General features: G+C 30.0%; 1 protein-coding gene and 1 long non-coding RNA gene across 3 annotated transcripts; one reads left to right on the top strand and one right to left on the bottom strand.

Annotated features, from left to right (window-relative positions):
- Window positions 1-7: 7 nt before the first annotated feature.
- Window positions 8-26,019, top strand: LOC107366496 (RNA binding protein fox-1 homolog 2). Of its 2 annotated transcripts, XM_015934115.3 has the most exons (8): window positions 8-690; window positions 774-920; window positions 1,341-1,437; window positions 8,465-8,603; window positions 9,009-9,096; window positions 9,193-9,305; window positions 22,375-22,438; window positions 22,527-24,376. In XM_015934115.3, the coding sequence occupies exons 1-8, from the start codon at window positions 139-141 to the stop codon at window positions 22,569-22,571; spliced, it is 1,245 nt and encodes a 414-aa protein (XP_015789601.1). In that variant the 5' UTR covers window positions 8-138; the 3' UTR covers window positions 22,572-24,376. The 2 variants fall into 2 exon arrangements, with proteins under 2 accessions (XP_015789601.1, XP_015789602.1); XM_015934116.3 differs by lacking the exons at window positions 8,465-8,603; window positions 9,009-9,096; window positions 9,193-9,305; window positions 22,375-22,438; window positions 22,527-24,376 and adding exons at window positions 25,096-25,141; window positions 25,266-26,019.
- Window positions 1,918-3,994, bottom strand: LOC149093752 (uncharacterized). The gene is made up of 2 exons (XR_016198553.1): window positions 3,630-3,994; window positions 1,918-3,526 (listed from the first exon to the last, which is right to left on the bottom strand). It is a non-coding gene; the product is annotated as an uncharacterized LOC149093752 (long non-coding RNA).
- Window positions 26,020-26,192: the final 173 nt, after the last annotated feature.

Below are 26,192 nucleotides of genomic sequence, written 5' to 3'. Positions count from 1 at the left end.
AGGCATGGATAAAGAGTAAAATAAGGACTGATGGTTGTTAGTCTTAAAATTTGGTTGTAAGTCTATCATTCTCTCGTTGAACATCTCATCTCGTCCATCGTGCTTTCAAAAAATTAGTGTTTTTTGTCAACAAATATTATGGCTGATCATCATGAACAGCCACAACCACAGCAACAACACCTTCATCTTCAACAACAACCACAATCGACTCAACCGACACAGCTTCAGCAACAACAACAACCGACACAACCGTCTCAGCTACAGCAACAACAACAGTCGCTACAACAACAAATTCAACAGCAGTTATTACAGCAGCAACAAAATCATCAACAGCCACAACAATCTACACAATTACAATTATCACAACAATTATCACAGCAGCTATCACAGCAGCTATCTCAACAATTACCACAACAACTACCACAACAGCTACCCCAGCAACAACAACAGTCATCTCCAGCATTTAAATCATCTCAATCTACACCAAAAAATTGTCTCTCTCTAGATGTTGGTACATCTATGGAAGACCAATCAACTCCAGAAATACCTTCTACAATTTTAAATTCAACTAGTTTAAATGCTTCGACAAACGCAGCTCTTACCTCATCAGCATCAAATCAACCCAAACGTTTACATGTCAGCAATATTCCATTTAGATTTAGGGATCCAGATTTAAGACAATTATTTGGAGTAAGTCAATCTCATCAAGTTGAGCTTATGACCATGAAAATTTTCCTTTTATTAACGTTTTTATCTTTCTCTTTTTTACACAGCAATTTGGTCCTATTCTTGATGTCGAGATTATTTTTAATGAAAGAGGATCGAAAGGTTTTGGTTTTGTAACCTTTGCCCATGCGGCTGATGCTGGAAAGGCCAGAGAACAGTTAAATGGTACAATAGTGGAAGGTAGAAAAATAGAAGTGAGTCATCAACATCATTTTCCAACTCAAGAATTGGAGGAAAACAAAAATGACGAAAATGTGTGTTGCCTGAAATAGCTTCAACATGAGAGGAAGAAAACAGAGAAAGTGAAAGAGATAGTAAAGTTATACCAGAAGAAGAATAAAGAGAGACTTAGGAAGTGATGGGGAGTAATTTTAGCTTAGTACGAGAGTGAATCGTCTTGGTTTTGCTCTTCCATTTCGCATAAAATTGCATGCAAACTCAAATTTCATCATCCATCTTCATCCCTCTTCTCGTCTTCGATAACATTCATCTTTATAGACTTTTCTTTATTGTTTTCCTTCGATAATTGTCAATTTTATTTAACAAATCCATCCATGCATTGATTAACACATAATTTCACTTGATTAACAATTTTCCTTTCTTCTCGTTCTTAGGTAAATAATGCTACTGCTCGAGTACAAACTAAAAAACCTACATCAATTGCCGCAGCGGTTGCCGCTGCAGTTGCCGCTGCCTCAGTTATACCCAACGGTAAGTCTCCATTACCAATCAGATAAATTTTTATTTATTTCAATTTAGTTTCGTTTCTTTTGCCTTCTGTTTCATTTCATTTTTTTTCTTGATTTAATTCAACATCAGATGCTTTAATTTGTTATTATAATTTGTTACACTTACTTCTCTAATCAATTTGTTAAAACTACTATTGGTTGATTGGTTGTTTTTGAATGCTTTTTTGATCTGACACAATATTCACAATATCTTACATAAAATTATATGTTTACAAGCAAAAAAATATATATCATTTTTGAGCTTTATGAAAATTTTTAATGAATCAAAATACATAGGAAATGTTGAATTTTGTTGAAAAATAAGTTCGCCTTTTTTTACCTCGGATGATGCTATTGTAAGCATGGTTATTATTATTACATTACATTATACTATTTATTATGACTATTCTTAATACTATTATTACTATTTTTATTATGATTTTGATTAAATATATGCGGATAGTAGTGTATGGAATTACAATTTATTATTATTATTGTTATTATGTATATATGAAATAACTCAATTTGGCGATGCGGAATGGGTTGTTGAAGATATGGTTACTTTAGTTGTTTTTTCATCCTTAGCAAGAATCGTCTAATTTCTTTAGTTAAATGCCTTTGTTTTTGATCCTCTTTTACTCATCATCATTCCTTGTCTTCACTTGTCTTCCTTTTTTGGTCGCTCTTAAACTTTATCTCACCATCTTCATCCTCTTGTACACTAACCAAGACTTAGATATTTTGTGCTGCTGTTACATATTTATTTGAATAAATCATTGTTTTTTTGGCGCACTTATACTAACACAATATCAGTAGACTATTGATATAAAGCACATTGGAATAGCACTCACTGAATATCAGAGTAAAACTCGCTCGAATACTCTTTACTCCTCCACTTTGCTCGTTATTTTTTGTGCTCTTTTTAAAAATTGGTAACACATAAAATCGATCGAATATTCTTCATCCATCTTCTTTCTCTCTCCTCCTCTACTTTTTCCCTTATCCTCATCACATCTTTCCCTTAATGCCTTCTCCTTTTTCGCCATCCTACTTCACCTCTTCCTTTTGCTACTCATTTATTGACTCACTCACGGAAAACTCTCTTGAAATGATTTTCAAACAAATCGATAAAATTCTTTGTACCAAAAGTATCTTTCACTTTCTCTCACTTTACCTCTCTCTCTTCCACCCTCTATCTTCCTCATCTCCATTCACATCATCATCTTAGTTACTCAATTGCTGATTGTGGATAAAGATGAGAGAGAAATATTTTCAATTGTTCCCATTCTTCCTCATCAGTTTCTTTGCATCTCTTCACTAAGGAGTCTTATTGCAACTCTCAATGACTATCAACTGAATGTGACAACTCTAAATTACATTTACATCTCATCAGTCCTCATCTTGATGAAAATATCCAATCTAATTAGATATTAGTATCAAGATAATATGACAATGATTAAAGTTTAATGTTCACTCTCTTCACACATTTTATATATATATTCAACACAATATCAAGTATTATCTTCTTGATAGGAGACAATCCACTGAATATGCCATGAAAATTAGCAAATGAATTCTTGCACTACACCACTCAATTGAGTGTGTACTTGTTCAGCTGTGATATTGCTTTAATCCAAGCTTTTTTACTGATTATCATACTTGACGATCACTTTTGTCACCTTCTTCAATCGATCCAAATATTATAGACATTATACTTTGACTTTCTATTCACCAAAAATCAAACTTCAGAAGAAAAAAATTTCTGTTCAGTTCACAACTTGATTAACTGAAATTCACATTAAATAAACAATTGATGAAAACAAATGATCTTTAGATTAGTTATTTTTCCATCCCGATCAATTTTATCAAACCATTAAATCCATTCCTAAGTGTTTGTAGAAAGCAATTATTCCAAGGCGTTAAGTTGACTGTATTACATTAAAATCCGGCTCAATGATATAAAAATTGATCATCTCGTTGAAACTCCAAATGCGTTCCGGGAATTGTCAATTTAATGGAAGTTACTTTAGTGTATTACAAATGAACAGCTATAATAATTTAGCAGAAATTATCTGAAAAATAAGAAAATTTCAAAAATTATTTCATGAACCAAGCGTTAGCTAAGGCTTAGGATTTGTTAGTCAGACGATAGTAAACACATGATTTGAAACTTACCTTTGCCAAATCACAGTTGAATTTGAATAGGACAACAATTTAAATTGCTATTGTATCGGCTGCTCTTCTAAGTGACACACAAAATTAAGTAAAATTAATTGAATACGCAGTCATTTAGCCTAGTGAATCACAAATTTTAAGCGCCATTTCCCTAAAGAAACAGCTTTTCCATCACAGGTCACATGACATTTTTCAAAGCAAGTTGAGAATTAAACACTAATTAGTTTCCTAATTAATCATTAAAATACAAGTAGAAAAGGTTAATTTTAAACATTTAATAAATAAAGTTCATTTATTTGCATAATTAACAAGCTAATACCAAGACTTAACCAAGACGTAAAAATTTTGCAGCGCCACATATCATCAAGTCGGCTTATTTAACATTTGCATTGAAAATAGTGAAAATAGTGCAAATAAGCTATTTCCAGGTAATTTTTATTCTTAATTTTTTCTCAGAAAATTTATTTCTAATCATTAATAATTAACAGATTTTATTCTTAACCTTCTTCATGAGTAAATCAAACAAAAGAAAAACATTTTCTTGAAAAAAACAGAACAATTCAAATGATTGAATCAAACAAAAAAGCTCAATCCTAATCAGTGTAACTGCAAAACAATTTGTTAATCAACAGTCAATTTCGCTATCTATTAACATGTTACAAGCCAAAATAGGTAAACACCTTGAAGACATTAACAACCATTAATAAGCTTCACTGCCTTGTAACTTAATTTCTTACATTTTTGTTGTTCTCATTACAACTCAATTCATTTTATTAACTTCAACTAATTTACATGTTCTTAAATCATTCTTTTGATTCTTTCATCATTATTACCATAATTATCAGCCAATGTTTCATGAAAGATCATGCTAGACTAGTGTCTTAACTTGAATGATGAGAATAGATTCAACAACAATTTGAAATGAAAAAATCAGCATAAATCAATGAAATAATCAAGACTTTTGTCAGTCTGATGAAGATGAAATGTTTCACAAAAATCACAAAAGATGTTTCGGAATCATTGAGAATCATTCACAGCTATTGAACTTTAATCATTTACAATGTTTGTTAACAGTTTCATAGGAAATTGGTTTATATTATTGATGGATCAATTTTGTACCTTAACTATCTTGTTTTACAGTGTAGCTTTAATTGTGATCCATTAATTTCTGGAAAACCTCAAAAAGATTCCCTTTGGAGTTGATTTGAAACTTGTCTGTTGACCATTATCATGATTGAAGCAGCTTTTTAAGGCTTTACCAGCCATTAGATTGAGATCATTGCTAGGGTTAATGTTTCGTTTCTTTGTTCAAGAGACTCGAAAGTTTACTCCAACTGTCTGACTCCAAGTTAAGGGATCATCAAGTTAAATTATTAACATTATTACAGTAACGAAACAAAAAATTAGACCCTTTCTTATCCATAAGATGATTACATTTGATGAGTTTATAAAGCTGATGATAATAAGCATTTTATTCAAATATTAACCCAAATCCAAGTTTTAACCCAAACAGTTTTGATCGGTAATTTTGAGGAAAGCAAGAAAAATGAACAATTTCGTTAAACTGTTACTGAATCCAGTATTTAATAAAGTTAGTTTATTGATTCAATATTTTTACATGTTTCTCTGTCTGCATTTTGTGCTTCTTAAATTAGCCATGAAAAGCATCATTATCCAAGTTTTCCTACTGTGTTCAGTTAATATCTTAAATAATCATGTTTAGATGAAAAAGATGAGGAAAAAACAGCATCTCAGATAATTTGGCTTTTATCATCATCATCCTTCTCATCTGCAATCATTATCTTGATCATATTTTCATCATTCACGTCTGATGAAAATGTTTATCCTAATAATGTTTACATTGAACACTGTCAATATAACCAGAAAGCTAGATTAACGTTAACATGGCGAAATGATCAAATGAAGATTGAATAGCTGAATGTAATGAATGGAAATTTATAAATGCTTCCAGAGTCTCATTTTTTTCTTGAGTTACAACAATCCAATGATGAATTGTAATTGATTATCAGATTCATTGTATCACATGAAATTATCACCTTCCCTGTCCTGGCACCTATAAATGGGAAAGTTATCCTGTCAATGAATCACAATGAATTATTATTTTGTATGTTAATGGATGTACAGTAAATGTACTTTCATTATGACAAAGTTATAAGGAAAGGTTAATTAGCTTGCCAATGGTTACTCTCATTTGTGTCTCTTGTTTTCATCTTTCATCTTCATCATCTTTACTTCCTCACTCTCTTCTCAACATTATCATCATCGATCTCAGTCTACATTAACCAAGAAACTGCTTGAGTTGTTTTTTTGCCTCATATTTTGTTTCCTTTGACCTGATAATATATTGTCTCATTTTGCCTGCCTTTTCAACTTGAACATCAAAACCATTTCCACTCTCATTATCTGAACCTTTTTTTGGCTTTTCCTTCACTCCTCCTTCTCTCCCCTTCCCTCCATGGTTTTCCTCTTTCCGTTCCATAAGATTAATCTATCAATTCAATTATTAATCAGCAATTCAACTTATTCAATTTCAATCGTCAAAATAAGTGGTTCCATTAAATTATCATCTTATGTCCACTCTTTTTTCATTCAACTGAAACAATTGAGAAACAGTTGATATTTTTATTATTCACCTTCACCTTAACCAATATTAACATCTTAAATTGATTAACGTTTTGACTTTGATAGGCAAAAAAATAATGGCTTCATGATGAAATGTATTTACTCAGTTTAACTCAGTTTGGCTCTTTTCCCAGAATAAGACTTTTCCTCTCATCATGAGCTTTTATTTTGCCACGGAAATTCAACTAACCTTATGTCACCTTTCAGCAATGAGCCAATTATTTCGCCTTGATATTTACCAAATCACATTTTGCTTTTTCATTTCAAATCCTTTTTCCTTTCAAGCCCAACCATAATCTTTTCCTCACCATTTTATCCCCTGAAATAATATTTACAATGAATTGTCAGTAAGACAATATATTATCAGAGAGTAAAACAAATCAAACAGTTTTTTTCTGTCTCCCCTCCCATCTTCAATCTTGATCAACGCCATCATCATCCTGTTCATCCTCATCTTATTCATCATCATCAAACCTTCTTCCACATCAAATGCATTCTTTTTCCCATTAACAATCAAACCCTTTTAACTCTAAATCCATTGAACATGAAACGGAAATTATATGATAAAAATAGCGAAAAAAAGAAGGAGCAAGAAGAAAAAAGCGCGACTTTGACCGTTTTTTCGAGTTTTACTTTCAATTTCATACTTCGATTGATATTATTTACAATGAAGATCAACAATTTGGTATATCTAAACATTATATAATCTAATATAAGTATATTGATACAAAAAATAGACCAATGATGTATCAACATCATAAGCCTGAGAAAGTGTTTTTTTATGCATCCACATCAGAAGCGACATCATCTTCGCGATAGATACGTAAAGATGAATTCATAGTTGTTTAGGGAACGAACAAGCTTCGTCTTGAGACACTTTCATTTTACTGTCCATATGTCACTATTTGGGTTCAGTTTTAGTATCAAAAAAGAGCCACAAAAAAAGATAACCAAAGCCAAGTTTCTTTGGTTCCGTAGGAAAGTTTATTTTTTCAGGTAATTCGGTCTAAAGATATGATGAGGAAGATGCAAAAAAAATATATAAGATGTTTGGAAATAAGATGAATGAAAAAAAAAGTGATCAAAGGGTGGTTTTTTTTACCATTTCACGAAGTTGTGAGAAAATTTCTGATATGAAGGAGAAGACGGAGAAGATGAAGATGATGGAGGGACGAGAAAAGGAGGAGGTTAGGAGGATAAATAAAAGGGAAAGGAGGAGGTTAAAGTGTTTAAGGTTGTTACCTGTACATTTAAGGTCTAGTTTACCTTTAATCTTTTGTTGTCAATGCGAAGGTTACATTTTTTGCTTAATAATCTTTTACCCTTAACCTTAACCTTTTTGTGTTGCTCTTTGTAAGGCCTTAAAAGGTAGGCAAAGGATTGTATTGAATAAGATGATAGTTTTTTTTACTTCCTAGTTAATAGGAAACTAATATCGTAATATTTAACCAGAATTAGAATGGTTAAGTTACAACACTTAAATTGCGATTAATATCTTGACCAACTTTTAGTCTATCATTTCAATCTTTTTCAAAATCGACCTTATATTTGGTTATAGCTTTTGATGTCAAACTATTTATTGACTTATTTATAATTCACGTAAGAGGATGAAGATGATTATTTGACAGGAAAATCTTAATCAGATTAAAAGACGAGGATAAAGATGATTAAAAGAGGACGACAAAAACAATGATTAGTTGATTTCGTGTCACTTGAAAAGCGTTTTGAAATTTTCATAAAGTTTAGATCTTGTTTTGCATTCCATTGACCAATTGGTTCGAAGCCAAGATTAGTGTTTTTTTTGTTGATCACATTTCCGATTGAAGCATTGAAAACTGGAAAGTTCATCATGGTAAACAGCATTTCCATTGATGATAAAGCACCAATCACAGGGTTTGAAAAAAAATTGGTTCTCTTCGATTGGGTTAATCAACGAAAAAATATGAATTTCTTAAACATTTCTTTATTTTCTTACTTTTTTTACGTTTTTTTATCAAAAATCGTATTTATTTTTTTTGTATTGAATGAGCACTTCCATTGTTTTCACACTTCTCTTTCTCTTTCTCTTTCTTCTCTTGCCTCTTCTTTCCCACCTCAATTTTGTGGTTTGTCACTTAACTTGATAAAATTCATGAAACTCAAAAAATGTCAAAATGAATCCAAAATGAATATCAAAATTGCACTGCTTGTAGTGGGAGCCTTGAGAGGTGTCACGATATCCCGGGCTTCTACGAGAGCGGCTGCGAGGGCAGCCGCAACGGCAGCATTTGCTCGACATCCTACTCCATTAACAGCTACTGCTGCCACCCTGCATGGTTATGCCACCACCCCGTAAGTTTCATCATTCATATATATATACATACATAAATATAAATATTAAAAAACTTGTTTTGTTTTGTTTTACCGCGAAACAAGAAGTTATTTTATTTACCCGTTAAAATTAAATCACTTTATTAATATAAACTTTTTGTTTTTTTTGTGACTTTTTTTTCATCCATTTTTCATTTATCCATTAACTATGTTTGTGTTTATTTGTTTTTTGCTGTTGATGGTGCTTTTTATTTTGTTCAATTACCAAAAACACATGATTATCATCAATACTCTTCTTATCCTCATCATAATTGTGACCCGTCATCATCATCTTTATCCATCATTTCTTTTGTTTCCATCATGAAACAAAAAACAAAACACAAACCACTTGCAAAATATGTATATATATGTGTGTGTCACTTCCAGTTTACCTACAAATTTACGCGGAGGAGTTTATCAAGATCCTTACCTAACTTATGCCACGGTTGCTGGAGCTGAACGTTATCAATTCCCGGTGAGTATGCATTCCCTTCATCACTCCCAGTTGGTGACTTTATGGTTTGGAGTGAATTTTATTTTTTACTTTACGTCACTTTTGTCTCTCCAACAGGCATCTTATGCTGCTAGTGCTGCTTACACTGCTGCAGCAGCACGGACTTATGCTGCAGCCGCTGCCGCCGCCCATGCAAATCCAGCAGTAGCTCAATACGCTGCTGTAGTAGGGTAAGTCACTTGATTTTTATTTTTCACACAAAATGTCTTTGACTATTGAAAGTCAAAACTCAGGCTTTCCAGATGAAAATGGCTGACAACTGAATAGCATTTTTGAACAATAAAATAAATTTATTCAGAAATCGATGAAATTTCCTGAAAATTCATTGAAATCAAAACTTTATCAATCCTGAAATTTTAATGAGCAATACGAATAGTGAATGAAGTAATCCTAATGAATCTATTTAATCATGATTTAATCATTTGATTCCATCTCATTAATAATGTCAACCATTTTCAACTGATCAACACGAAATAATTTAACGTTTGTTTTGAACAAGTAAATGTTCAGTTCGATTTCAATTCTCGATAAATTGTTGAATAATCGAAAATTTTCACATTTGAATCATCAAAATCGGTTAAAAGTAACAATAAAATATAGAAACTTAATATTTACTAGAAACATTTTTTCAGCAACCAAAAAAAACTTTCAAAATGAAACTTGAAATGATTTTCAGAAGCTATAATTCAATCTTGAATAAATTGATTTGAGGTAGAAAAAAAAGAGTCAAGAAACTGGTGAAACGCAATGGCAATTTTTTTGCCAATTGTCATGGTAATCGATTTAATCTATTGATTGATTATTATATTTCTGTATCTTTGATTATCTTTTATTTCCTCATGTTTAGTCAGGAATGCCTGGTGAAATAAATTGGTGAATCAATATTGTTGCTATCTAAAGTTGCATTAAGGGTTAAACATTGATTTTTTGTATAACAACCAGAAAAGTGAACATTTTATCATTTCAATTGTAACAATTTAACAATTGAAAATTACCAATTAATAACTAATGTTGGGAATTGCAGGTAAAATCTCAATTGTTGGCAAAACCCAAAAACTGAAACCTTCACTCCCAGTAAACTTATTATCATTTCCTTTGATTATCAATCAGTAAAATTCTGGTTTCAACAAAATTTCTTTTGATTACCATTGCAACCTAATTAACCTTGTTTCTCAATTAATTTCCATGCAAATGGCTTTCATTTCCAATTCTCATCTTGAATTTAATAATACATTTAGATGATGAATTTACTCATCAAACTATGATATAATTAAATAAGGACAATTTCCTCGACTATTGTTATCAAGTGTTAACAATAATTTTCATCTCTTGCCATCTCTTTTCATCTTGATCACATTGAATACAATGAATGGATGAACGAGAAAAAAAGGTTTCATCTTTGTCAGGTTGAAATGCAATGAATTGAATCACAAAACAACTGGAAATTAATCAACTCATTTTCAACCCTTTTGTTCAATTCACATTGATACAAATTTTGATTCTCTTTTTCCCTGGTAAATAACAATATTTTTATTGCACTAAATTGCCTTTGATTTGATTAAATATTTTCTTTACATATTCATGGAAATGTTTTTCAAAGTCAATCTTTTCATTCATCATGTTGAAGATATTTTTCATCAGTTGATAAAAGGAAAACCTTTTTTTCACTTGAGATTCAATTCAATATTAAATCTAATATTCAATGCAACATTGAATATAATTTTGATTATTTTAGCTCTCTTTTTGTTGCCATTTTTCTGATCACTCTGACAGGTAAAATCTGGAATTAAATTATTCATTTTGTTCAGTCAAGATTAACAGATTTAACTATTTTCTTAGTCAATCTTTTTTCCTCTGTAAATGCATTTCCAATTGCGATTCCTTTGAGGATTAATGTCTGACTGTGTCAACTTTACCTTTAATTAAAGTCAACTCACAAAATTAACATTCAATTGTCATTATAATTGTTATCCTTGCTCTACTCCAAGTTGCTCATTTGTTATGTATTGCTATCTGTTATTTGTTGCTCTTGCTGTTCTCAGTTGATTGTAACATTGAATTGATCATTACAATTGATTTGTTTTACCCTGCCAACGAATCAACCTTAATAACAGTTAGTTTTTGTTTACTTTAACAGACAGTTTCTTACATTGAAAAGTTGTTATAAACTACTGTTGCTCACAGTAATTCAGTAAGTATACCAATTGAATGAACAGCAAAAGCAAAATAAACAGAAAAAGTATTTTTTCATGTTTTCAGTTTCAATTGTTAATATTGGACTTGATTCTGTGTTATAAATATCTATTTATTTGTAATCAGTGAATATATGTATCTTTACATTAACTGATTACATGTTTAATATTGATTTGCACTTGTTTTATAAATTGTATAACTTTTAAACTTCACTAATAACGATGATGGATTGAATTTGTTTTTTGTTGTATTATTAATGTACAGTCGTTAGTCTTCATATATCTGATTTTACCTTAAAATTTTCTCAAGATTGTTTCTACATTTTCATCTGCAAACAGTTTTTGCACTCAATTGCTCTTTCCAATCATTTCTTCTTCTTCTTTTGCCTCTATTCATTTCAACATTTACCATTTTCCTGCTCAACTCAGCAACATTTGAATCAACATGGTTCATCAGGAATCCATCTAAATTGATTTTTCCTTTATTTATTCCTCTCTTTTTTTCTTGCTCCACTTTTATACTTTTTATTTCATTCACAATCTTTTCAATTGCCTTCGTTTTTTCACTTTCAATATTTACCTTCATTCCTTGTTTTTCAATTTTTCATCTATTTTTCCTCTTCCTCTTCCCATCTTCAAACACACCTTTCAATATCGATCTCTAAAAATGTCTATTTTACTGGACGCTTTTCATCCATGAAAATTTGTAAATAATTTGTGATTCAAACAGCCACTGAATTGCTTCCAAATCTAAATAAACTAAATCCAGGCTTGTACATTGGTCAATAGTTTTTGACCCCTGATTATCTTCAAGTAGCATGACCAGGTGTGTAGTTTTCAATTCTGCATCAAAATGTTTAACAGCGAGTTTCACTGGGATTGATTTTCAGTTAAAATTGATAAAATTATTTAGTTCTCAACATCAAATGTTAATCGTTCAAGCTTTCAAAGTTGATAAGATTCAAGTCGATTGCGCTTCTAAGGAGAATGTCAAATTGAATAATTTACTATTTCAGATTACTTGGAAAATAATTTTGACCCTGCAAGTTTCAAGCAAGGAAATCAGGATTGCTTATTGTGTATCTCTTGAAAGTTTCATGGACCTGGAACATGGACAGATTCAGACTAAAATACGATTCAGACAGTTTTTCCAATACTTGACTTATTTTGAACTCTTTATCTGCTATTTCAAATCTTTAATTATGTTTGCTTATCCATCATCTCGCCACTCGACTCAGCATCGATCCATTTTGAAATTTGAATCATGTTCACTTTATAATTGCACAATTATTCAGTTACAATTTTGTTTGATTGAAATTGCAAATTACCACAACAAGTTAATTGTTATGCAAATGTTGTAAACTAACCACGGAAAACATTCACCCTTAAAACAAAAGGCAAAATGAAAAGTATAAATAATGCAATCTCATCTAACAAGTTTAGTTGAATTTTCAATTACAATCATTTGTATCTTATCAATGTAAAGGCCAATTTAAATTTAAATTACCTCAACAATATAGATATAAAAAAATTGGTTCAACGGCAACAATTTAATTTACTTTCAACAATTTTGCACCTTTATTTAAATTATAATCAACTTTATTTTTCCGTGTAAACTTGAACTTGATGGCAAATGCCTTTGTTTTCCAGTTTTCTGTTGCTTCAAAATTGACAATTATGAAGTTGACATGAAATTTCCAGTCAACTTACCCTGCCTTTTTCATCCTCAATCCATTTCCTATTAAACACACATTAATCTGAACCCATCAACTTTCACCAATTTACACTTTCAATCATGAAACCTTTCATTGTTTATAATCAACTTGCTCAACAATTTTATTTACCTTCCAAACCTGATGTAAACTGGTATAAACTAATAATGTTGTAGACTTTTTATCAACATTTGACTTGTTGACATTCATGTTTAGACATTTGTATTACTTTGCAAATAACAATCAAACCAGCAAATTCATTTCACCTATTCAACCTGTAAAATCTTGGCGAGAAAACATTTTCACAGAAATTGTTATCGATTGAGGAAAAAGTTCTGAACGTTTCAATCAATCATTTTTCAATTGATTTTGGTTCAAGAAACAATTATCTTCTCTGAGAATTGAATTAAACTGCCTTTAACTAACTTTCATTCAATAGTTTAAAAAGCATTAAACTGAAACCATATTGGCCAATAATTATGGTGCATCTGAACTGAGAAATTTCATTCAATTCCCTGTTACCTCCCAGGCATTTCAAGTCTCAATAGATTTTTGTTTCTTTTCATTTCAATTGTGAGCCAAAGAAGGAAAAAAGGAGAAAAAGAAAAATTCCAACTTTTCATCATTCCTCATCAGTATCATAATCATGATTCTTGTTTTTTTATCCCAACTCTTCTCAATTTGTTATCTGTTTCATGTTCACTTTATTATTAAGTTAGTTCTCAGTACAGTTTTCAGAGCATTTCAAAGGCTTTCAGAAGGTTGAGAGAAACTATTCACTCAAATGAAGATGAAGGAAAAGGTAAGGAATGAAAAATATCAGCAAAGTTGAGGCAATTCTGAAACTTGTTATTTCCAAGAATCTGACAATCTTTCCTTCTCCTATTATTACTATTATTGTTGGTATTATTGCAAGATTATTGCTATTATTCATCTTAAATATTGAAGCATTTGAAAGTTTGAGAGAAAAAGAAAACTCGAAATGGAAGAGAAAAAAAGAGCTGAAAAAATCTTCTGACCTGAAGTTTTGCTCATTCCCAGGTTTCAATAAAAACAGACTAACATGTTACATGATAGCCTTTGAGTATTTGTTCATTTTACTGTTTTCACTACTTTTATATCCATTGGTTGAGATGCAATTTGATCTTTATTTTATTAGTATTACTATCGTCATTGCTATTAGTATTTGATCTGAACAGCATTTTTATATATTGACATTATTATTATTATTAGGAAGGTGAAGCAAAAATTGAGTTATTACAAACCATAGCAATTTATGCGCCAAGCTAATCAAATTAATGACAACTTATCAATTTATGTTACCTTAAGATTTTGATTAAACGTTTGATGAAGAGAAAAACAAAATTGCGTTTCACTTGATAAATTGCCGTTCAAATTAATCTAATTTGTATCTCAATTTGTATGGTAATTTGTAATGAACATTTTGTTAACATTCCCAGTAACATTTGATATTATCCAATAAAGTTGAAAATGCAAGATAACTCATCAATTTTGTTTACCGATCAAAAGAAACTAATATCAAGATGAAAAAAAGGTTCACATTTCAAATGTTATTTACTATTTCTTGTGTTTCCTTTGATTGCTCAAATTGTTTACAAAAATTTAATTTAAATTGCCATTTTAAACTAAATTAAGATTCAATTTCTGTTGATCATTTTGTACAAAATATTTTGGTGAAGGAATACAAGAAAATGAAAATTACATTGGAAATGAATAAATGGTTTCGAGTTGAATAAATGTATATTTTTTGCTCTTTTTGTATCCAACATTTGAAATGTCCACAGTTGATAATGAGCAACCTTACCAGTTGACGTTATTGTTGTATTTCACGTCTTTTCAATGTTCATTCAAACCCTGAATCTTTTGACATGAGAGATTCCTTTTAGCCTTTTTTTTGCCTTCTTTATTCAATCTTTTTACTTCTTTCAGTATTTCCTTTGGTTAACTGCATTTTCTGTGTTACCTTCATCTTCACTTTTTTACTTCATCTTTATTTTATTGTTGCTGTTGCCTCCTTCAAGATGCATCATGAAGACTGAATCACTAACTATTTTTACTGTAACAGTTGCAAAGGTGGACATGATGATGATTGGAGTTGCTTTTTCATCTCTCAGTCGTTTTTGATGTTGATGTTGTTGTTTGTGAAGTTACCATGCTGGTTGATCAATCATAAAAAGGGTCACATTGAGCTTGAAATGACCATTTATCACTCAAACTTTGAACCTCTTTTTTCTCAGTCAAACAAAGCTAGCAAAGTTTCAGTTGAACCTTTTTCACCAAACGATCTGGACATCATAACATTTCCATCATTTTACTTCTTTTCACTTTTTTTTCAATTTCATCAACTTTCTTCTTCTTCTTATCAATCTTTCATTGTACCCATGATGACTGGGTTGACATGATGTACCAAGATGAAACTCTATCAGATTGTTCATCTAACTGACCATTTCCAAGGTGGAACATTTTAGCTAATTTTTTGTTTCTTTTCTCTGACTTTCTCATAAATCATTGAAACCAAGTTGATATCATCTGAATTTTCATACTCCATTGACTAAATTGTATCGATGATTGAAATTTCGTCTTTTCACGAATGTAGAGATAAAGTGAAAAAAAGATTACAAAATGTATGGAAGTTCAGTCATTTTGTTGGATAAAAGGCGCTCTTTGGAAACACGAACATGAGGATGATCAAGATTGTGATGTTCATCATGATGATAACCATGATGAATGAAAGCACGCAACTTGCCATGATAATTATCAAACTAATGGTTAATTCCTCATCATAAACAAAAGGGAAACATTGGACATTCTCAATTTAATTTAACTCATTACTCCAACCATCAAAACCTTTACCATTTTAATCGTAATTTCAACTCAACTTTAATCAATATCATGAAATTATTTTCCAAAAAATAACTTTTCTATCTTAACATTTTTCAACTGAAATTTTATCGATATTATTGAAATTGAATGGATGAAAGAAATGCCTTTAACTTTTCTCTTTTTATTATTACAAACCTTTTTGACAAAAACAACATGATAATGCAAATAATCTGATGAACATTTGGTGAAGAGAAGAGAAGAAAAAAAGGAAAATTTTCCCTTCAGGCAATCACTTTCTTGAGCTGATTTCTTACTGAATGTTCATGTTGACATAATCTATCACAATGATGCCAATAAACAACAACAAGGTGAACCTGTCAACATTGAAAAGTTGAAATTAACTTGGTCACTTAATTTAAGGTTCAACTGAACATTCCCAGTCAAAATATCCGATTGATATAATTTAGTGACAACTGTTCTTGTAAATCAATTGCCTTAACAAGCTCAATTAGTCTCTACTTAGTCAACCTGTAAAATTAAACTTCTTTCCCTGTTCATGATGAAAAACTCAATGAAAGGTAAAAAAACATTTGTCAATTGAATTATTCACAAATGTCTTGCTAGTCTTCATGTTTACTTCAATTATTTTTAATGAAATTGACTGACAAAATTTTGAGCTTTACTTTTCTAAGCTCATTTTGTACTTGACAAACAAAATGCTATTATTTTCATTATTTACCTAAATTAATGATGATTACGATGGTTAAAGCTTAACAGCAACTCTACTTGATCAACAGTCTGTTTACAATTAAACCTTTGAAAGTTGAGTAAATAATTCTTTGCCTGAGAAAAAACTCAATATCCTCTTAACCAGAATCCTTCACTCCAAATCTTTACTTTTCCTATTAACTATTGAACTTTACAATGTTACATCATTTATTAGCGTTTCACTTTGCATGAAAGGTATGAAACGAACTCATTTTTACCCTGAAAATGCAATTATTCATTATTCACTGGTTCATTGATTATGAAAGTTGATGAAACTGATGATGATTGGTAAAGATTATCTTTTGATAATTCATACTCTTTTTTTACCTGTCGACTTCATCAATGAACACTCTAAATGAATAATGATATTATCCATGATGCTTTGAATTTACCTTTCAAGTTGAACTTCTCTTTTTTTACCTTCATTTATCCGTTCAGCTTTCAAACATTAACATGGCTCAACATTTTCCTAACATTATTATCAGGTTTTACCTTTTTTTTATACATTTAACCTTCATGACTTCATCCAGTAACATCCATCTTGATCTGCGATTCAGTTTCAACTTTTCCTTTAACCTTTCAAGCTTTTCTCATCCTTTGGTAATAACAATTGACTTGTCTTTACATTTTTACCTTCAATATTTGAACCATTCCTCTCTTCAAGCAACTTGTTATTTAACCTCACATTGACCTCTGGGAATCGACTTAATTTGACAGTTTCATTGGTCAACTCATCAATCAGTCTAGTATGGGCGTTCATGATAACTGCATCATCATCATGAACATTGTTCAACATTGTTCAACATTTGTTATAACCATTAAATAACTCTATCCTTGTTCATATTCAAACTTAAAATTGATTGATAAAATGGACAATCTTTTTTTACTCTTCCTCTTCTTCTGTATCAATTTCACGTTTAATCATTTGTTGACCATCAAATTGCCATTAATTTTATGTTAATCATTATACTCTGTCAACGCCTTTTACTTGTTTTTCAACTACTTGAACTGATAGTTGAATATGGCATCAATTATTTCAATAAATTCAGAGTAAAACAAGTGTCAACTTGAACTTGTTGGCAATCATAATCTTAACCAATTCAAATGTAAATTTCAACGCTTAAATTAGAGTCATTTTAATTTCTTAAAATTATTAAGTCTTTGCCTTTGCCTCAAGTTTAATCTGAAAATGCATTGTTGAAGCTTTTTGTTACTTTTTCAATTTAACCATTCGTTTCATTTCAAGTTTCATTTATAATTAACCATGATGAATAAACCCAGAATTACTTCATTTAATTATTAATATTTAGATGAAAGATTTAAAGATATAAAGGCAAGAAAAAGAGACAAGTGAAAGCAGCATGAAAATGAAATAATAATGATCAATCCAAAGCTTAACTCGTTTCTTTTTTCAACAAAATGAAAGCTCGTTGGCTTTTTTGTGTGTGTTGAGCATTTCGTTGAACTATTATTTATCTTATAAATTTTTACATGAACCAAAATGAGGCTCATGATGAGCCTCATCATGAGCCATCATCATTCCCTGATAATGATGATCATCATTATCATCATCATTATAACTGTGGATGATGGAAGATGTTGCCTTTTGTTTGTACCTCAAGTCTTTTATCACTAGTCACTGAATCAAGTGAAGAGTAACAGTGAAGGCAGAAAAAAAGAAGAACAAGAACAAGAAAATGAGACAAAAATTGTTTCTCTGAATTCATTAATCCTATTTCATTCATTCCCTGCTTTTCATCTTGCCATCTTCATGGACAACATTTTCAATCTCTTATAACTTTCACACTTGTTTTCATTCAACACTTTAATCTTTCCCTCTAATTCCTCCTTTTATCATTTAACTTTCAATCTTTTCATGATATTACCAAGTTAACACTTTTATAAGAGATTCCTTTTCTTAACAACAAACAAAAAAAAACAGAGTTTCCTACCTTTGAGAAAATATCATGAAAATGATGGCGACAGGCAACAAAAGTTATCGATCGATAGCAAATGATATCACTAAATATCAATGTTTAATACTTTTGTTTGCGTCTTTCACTTTTCCAAGGAAATGCATTTCACTTGAATTGCCATGAAAAGTTACTGGAAACAAGCTCATCTGTTTACCTGTTCATTTTGTACCTTTACTTTTTCATATCATTCTTATTGTAATCTTTATTACTCTTATTATCATTTGCTTTTCAATTCCCTTTTCTTCAGCTAATTTTAACCAATTTTTTCCCTGATAAACTTGCATTTTCATGGTTCCTTTACCTTCCTTTATTACATTCACTTAACATATTTATTCAATTGTAACTTGTAACTTTCCCTTAAATGTAATACAAACTTGAAACCCTTTTTAATAATCATTTAACCATTTGCCTTGCATTCAATTATATCACAATCTTTTATCTCAATCTTTCTCTATAAATGACTTTCAATGGTTTTCATAAACCATGATTATCAAAGAGAGTTGACATTTTTGTTTCAAATCATTTCAACGTTATTCAATGTTTTGGATAACATTTGAAATCTTTTTTTCTTCTTTCATTGTAACTTGAAAACTTGACTCTCATTAAAACCTCTGAAAATTCAACTCATGATGTAAACAGTCAGCTAAAGTTGAATCTTGTCCACAAAAAAAAGTACGAGAGGAAACATTAACCTTTGCCAAAAATGTTTGCAAATTATTCTCATTTCATGGTAAACAGCCAACTTTGCCAACTCAACAGGGAGTTTCATTATTCTTTATTATCAACAATCAACTGCTTCAAATAGCAATTGTAACTGTGAACTAAACTACTCATCTTAACTAACATAATTAAATGTTGACTTTTAAAGTTGAACTGTAAAAATCAAACTTTGAAACTGAATCTAAAATGAGAAGGAAAAATTTGTGCATTTTTTTTTACTTTCATTATTTTTCACTTTGAAAATTGTGTTTTATTTCATGCCAATTTAATCAACATTTCAAGCATATTTTACCTTTCCAATTCATCTTTCCATGAGAGAGAGAAATAATTTTCCTCTTTTCTTTACTCTTCATGATAAATGAAACTTTAATGCTCATGAAATAAATGAAAGTATTAACAAAAAAATAGTTTACAATTTTTCTTAGAGTCTGATTTAACTTTACCAGTTATGCTACATCTATCACTTTTTAAGCTTGCCAATTCTGAACCATTGAATTGAACTCATAATTTCTGCATCACAAAGCAATTGATATAAAAAAAAGTTCTGAGAGCCAACAGAAGATGAAAGTAGATGAAGATTAAGATGATGTGATAAGGGAAGGGATGAAGATGAGAGACTGATATGAGATGAGAGAAACGATGAAAATAAATAAATAAAATTGATTTCCAGTGAATGTTCATAACTTGATACAACTTTTCTCTCGCCTGGTTCAGGTTAATATCATTTTTTGTCAACCTCTTTGATTGTCACTTCATCACTATCTTCATCTCTTTTCATGCACTTTCGCCTCATTTTTATCCATCTTCATCTTCATCTTTATCTTCATCTTTGTCTTCATTTCATTTCTCTTTTCCCTGAAACAAACAAAACTCTTCTTTACTTAGTCTTACCTTTTTTAATGGTTTTACCTGCTTTTTCTGGTTACAATCTGTATGGTTATCATCTTTTGATGAACAAACCTTTTCTCAAATAATATTTTTACATTTGCTTTGCCAATTCCCTGTTGTGAGATAACTTTCACTCCCAGGTTTTATCATTTTTCTTGATTTCTTTTCACCTTTTCAAACAAAACAAAGCAAATAAAGGATAGCAAAAACAAAATCTTATAAATCCTTGTAAATTTCATTGTTACTTTCAGTTTTGCAGAAAAAGCTTTCAAAATTTCACAGAATGCCAAAAATGTTGAAAATCTTGTCTCAATCTTCAATGAATCTTCAATGAATCTTCAATGAAACTTGAAATCTTTTCTCATTATATTATAAGATTCAATGGTTCCATTGAATAACAAACTTATAATATCATTGTTTTTGATAACATTTGATCATTGACAATTATCATTGGTTCAACCTTAAATTACATTAATTTGATTTCTTGATCATCTTAATCATTCCCATCTATTCCTGTGTTTGTACATCATCACCATTATTATGTTGATATTAATGATAAAAAAATACTCAATTCTCAATGTCACGTCAATGTTTCCAAGTCACGTCACTTATATAATATATATGATAAAAAAACGTAATCATAATAAATTTAATATAATAATAATATTCATCATATTCAAGTGAAAGGATAACTTGAATATAATTTTTGCTTTTACCTTCTTTTATCAACCATTTTAACTATTCTTATAATTGCTTGGATCAATACTTAACCTGAATTTCCATGCATTTTTCATCATGTTATATTCATTTATTGTAATAGATTTTAAATGCTCATTCAACCAATCAACTATGATAATCAACATTGGCATCAAACAAAAGTGAAAAAACTCTTTGAGATTTACCTTTAAAATGCTGGAAAATGTTTTCAAATGTTTATAAACATTATCAGTTGATTGCTATTAAATTATCATCATTTTTAAATCATTCACGTATCAACAGTTTTTACATGTTTGACATTGATCTCGATATCAACTGATCTATTTCAATATACGGAAGTTGCTTTTAAAACGATTGTTTCAGTTAATCAATTTTCCTATTTTCATGAACAATCAAATTAACCACACTTTTCTGGTTCAATGACCGTAATTGTCAAATGCAATAACTTTCATTTTTGCTATTCTAATTATTAATTAAATTTTGGTTAATATTATTGATTAAATTTCAATTCTTTTAATTGATTATTTCTTGATGAACAATTGGATAAATTGTTGTAATTTGGTTAAATTTGTTGCTCCAAATTGTGGTTAATTATGTATCAATAACAAGCCAACAAATTTACGGAAATTAATTCACTTATCTGTAGTTAACCAATTGATTATCATTTGTTGACCTGATTTTCAATCAGATTATTCAGTTGATCATTTAATTGATCAATAGCTTTTCACATTAATCAATTGAAAGTCTTTTCATCAATTGAATCGCTACAAAATCAACTAATTGTCCATCAATCAAATGATAAGTTGTTTTTTATGTTGAAACCAATACATTATCAAGTTGATCTGCATGTTAAATCTTCAAAGACTGGGAAGATGAAAAAAAGTGAAAAACGTTGTCAATTTTTCTTGTTGTTAACCTTTTTCTTGTGTCATTTCCATGTTGTTCAGTTTATCTGAATGTATTCATTAACTATTCAATGCTATTTTCTGTCCTTCTTTACCTTTCCATGTTCACATTTATTCCAAGCAAAAGCAAGTCCAACAAGATAAAAGTTATATTTATTTTCCTATTCAATGGATAAAAAGGTTTATCAGTTTTACCTTCTTTTTATTCCTGTTTGCTGATTCTCAATGAACAATTTCTTATAATAATATTGAACAAAAAGAAAACTGTTTCACCATCTTTATTACCTTTGTCGATGAAAAGGTGAACAGGTAAACAATGGAAATGTAGAAACTGAATCACTCAAAGTTAACAATGGCATTGTCATTGCATGTTAATTTGTTGAAATTAATTTTGACAAACTATTTGTTGACAAATCACAACAAAAAGTGTTAAACAAACGTTAAATTACAAGTAGAGTGTTCAATTACAATCTAAATCAACTTCAATATCTAATAAAACTTCATTTCTCATCAACAGTTATGGTCGTGAATACGCTGAGCCTTACCTTGGACACAGCATTGGACCTGTAACTGGTTACGGAGTAAGTATTGCAACCTTTGAATCTCAATTTGTATTTCAATTTTTGGACAATTTTATACTAATTTTCAATTCTTTTCATTCCTTTACAGACCTCTGTTTATCGTAATGCGTACAATCGATTTGCACCTTATTAAATCATGACGAGATGATGAATGACTCTTCCTTTTAATTTTAAAGGATCATAATTTTCCTCATATTTATTGATTTTATTGAATCTCGCGAAGAGAAATTTCTTTTTTTCTCTTCTTCTTCACCTTATTTTTCCTTCTTCCTTGGCATCATCTTTTTAATCAATTTTACCAAAAAGCAAAAACACAAAACCTTTTCAGTTTCAATCTCAAGATTAATGGAACCTCTCATCTCTTTATCTGCCAATATCTTGTTGCATAAGAAGAAAGCCTTTTAAGAAGATTTACTTTTGCAAAAGATGACTCTTTGTTTTGTAAACTTTACCTTTACCTTAAACTTATCCCATCTTTTTTCCTCTGTCTTCCTCTTCCTTATCAGTCTCTTTTTTGTTCCCTTTATGTGTCTGTCTTTTCAAGAAGACAGGCACAAAAACAAAAAGGATGAGGATGAAGATAAAAAGGTAACATCAATACTGGGCCAATCTTATGATCCAGTTGATTGAATTGAAACACCACATCAGATAATCTAAGTCATGTAAACCCAAAAAAATCGATTATCAATCTAGTAATACTCACATGAATACTCTGTCTCATTAGTTTATCATCATCGTCATCATGAAGCATCATGGAAACACATGGAGAAACACCATTCAACATCATCTTCATTTTTCTTCATCTTTTCTCTCCTTCACTCCTATTCTGATTCTCATATTTTTTGTTTCCTTTTTTTTATACTCACATCAACACATCAACCTTTTCTGTCTCTTGATAAATATCATTATACCAAAGATGAAAACTGAGATGATGTCAATTGTAATCAACTGACATTTATACCTGGTTAGACTCTCGGATCGTCCTAGGCAAGTTTGCCATGCTTAACTCTTATATTTCCCTCCTCATGTTTATCATGTTAAACATGTTTGACAAAAAAAAACAAAAATAAAGGAAAGATGAAACTTTCAAGAATCTTATATTTACAATAACAAATCAAGAGAATCTCATCCTTTTAAACAATCCCTTTGCTTTCCTCTTTAGTCTTGTAATTTGCTCCTTAAATCATCTTTTTAATTTACCTTTTCTTCATCATTTTCTCGAGTAAATTAATATATTTAATATATATTAACAATCTCTCTATTGGTATATATATTTACTGTATCAATATCTCAATCAATTGTCACCTTTTTTTCGCTCTTGTTTTTTCTTGTTTCTATTCTCATCACTGATTTATAATATACATGAAATTGTCTCTATTTAAAGCTATTTCAGATTTATTGGACAAAATTAAATTGAGAGACAAATTATTGTAAATGATGATGATAATTGTAATAATGATAATCATTTTCAAATTGCCCGGTTAAACCCAAAAGAGGTTGGACTTTGGCTTTTTACCTTTCTTTTTGTATCTCAAGTCGTCAGTTTATAATCAATGTGAATATTAAGTTGATCATTTTATCTGATTGCCGTATTATCATTGTTACTCTCGTCATCATCATCTCTATCATTCATCACCATCAAATCAACCATTCAGATGACCATCAATTTCAAACGTCAATCTCAACATCAATCTCAACAAACAAAATCCTCAATATCTCATGACAAAAAACCAAAAAACTGATTCATGTACACTCTTGTTTTCAACTAAACTCAATGAAATGGAGGGATAAATCAATGTTTACCTGTAATACTGAAGATGATGAAAACAAACAACATCCATACAAAATGCTTTACTAAGTCTTTAAAAATCAACAAACCTTTTTTTGTGCGCAAACCCTTTTTTTGCATCAAATAAAACTACAAGTTGCAAAATTGTCCCTCTTATTTACCTATTAAAGGGTGTTGCGTTTAATAAGGTGCAATTATCAGTTACCAAAATGAAGATAAAAAGATTAACAATGTAAGATGTCTTGCTCTTTACCTTTGTCCATCTTCTTATCTTCATTTGGGTAACTGATAATTGCACCTTATTAAACGCAACACCCTTTATTATCGTGAATTAACATAACAACAATACTATTGATCAACACTTTTCATTTCTCCATCATAATCATCATCAAATAATTAAACGGTTAATTTGACAATTACTCGGTCGCCCGTTTCTTCAGTAAGTATTGATAACAGTTGCTAACACACTTTGTCTTTTCTGTCGACTCTATACAGGGCTAAGTATTATTTAAAATGCAAGTTTATCGTTAACCTACAAACAATTAACTCTCACTCTAAATTAGTTAAATAATTTACCTCCTTCTTGTCTTAAATTGTTATCAAAAGTGATTGTAAATTCTGGTTAACCAGTCAGTTACAAGCTTAATCTTCTGGTAAAAACTTTTATGGTCAGCTGTTTTTAGCTTTTTTTTCTTCCATACTTGTGTTTGCCGTTAACTTCAAGTCGTTAACTTGTCCGTATTTTTTTATTTCTTGTGTTCCTATTTTATGATTAAAATGAATTTTATCGGATTAATTACAATCATCTTGATGTCTTTAATCAATTGTGCTTTAATGGCAGTTATTTCTTACCCTGTATTTGTTCCAGCTAATAAACCATGTTGTCAGAACAAACAACCTCAAATTATTCCAGTGTAAGTAGAGCTATTTTTGTACTCTCTATGTATTTATTGTCTTTTTTTACTTCTCCTTTTTGTATATTATCAGCCATTATTAATTGTTGATCGTTATTGTTTCCCTTTATTTCATTGTTCACAGGATCCATCAACACAATTGGTATCATCATCAATCACCTGAAACCTTTTTGGACTCTAGTACTTTGTATGCTTTTAATGAGGAACCACAATATATTGCTTTGCCTTCTAGAACCAACAAATTTGAACATCATCACACTCATCGGATTATTAATCATTAACAGGAATAATGATAAAAACCATATTTATCAATATTAATTGTTTAAAACTGGGATTCATTTAACCGTTCTATAAGATTTATGTGATTGTTAGTGTTGCTATTGTGTAAATTTTACCACAAATTGTTCTAATTCAATTTGTCAGTTAGTTTATTTATTTTATCGTTAACATCAAGTATTGGCGAGACTCTACTTTTGGTTTTTCAAAAGTCTTCATTAATTGAGATATTTGTTCATTATTAATGTAGATTTTAGTAATTTAAATTTAAGCCGGTCAAAGGGTGATTGAACCCAATACAAAACAATTGAAAGATACTTTAATCTAATTTCAATCTGAACAATATTTTTCCTTTAAAGTAATGACTTCCCATATTTAAATGATGTGTATCATTGTTGGTTTGTTTTTTAATTTATTTTCGTTATTGCTTGCTTTCAATCATTGTTATAAGTGTAATTATCATTTGTAATTGCATTCAATTGTAAGATTTTAATGCTGGTCATGTTAATAGTGTGATTTATTTGTAATTTTTCATATCATTTCAAATGTTCATTATGTGTTGTTTGTACTTTTGTCCAATAAAATTTTTATAAACTAAGTTACGATAAGCATTTATGCAATCCGGTTTTATTTAATTAAATATTGAATATTAAACACTCAAAAGATCAAATGAAATATTCACCGCTTTTTAATCATATTTTAATTTCTAATTTAACTTGCAAAATTTATTAACAATTGTAAGTTATTTATGTTCTTTTCAATTTGGCGCACTCTT

This window comes from Tetranychus urticae, chromosome 2, assembly GCF_039701765.1.
Source record: "Tetranychus urticae isolate SD_2017Ah chromosome 2, NJAU_TeUrti_SD_1.0, whole genome shotgun sequence".
NCBI classification, from domain to species: Eukaryota; Metazoa; Arthropoda; class Arachnida; order Trombidiformes; family Tetranychidae; genus Tetranychus; species Tetranychus urticae.
Note: the sequence above shows the minus strand (reverse complement) of the source record. Positions and strands in the feature narration are given on the sequence as shown.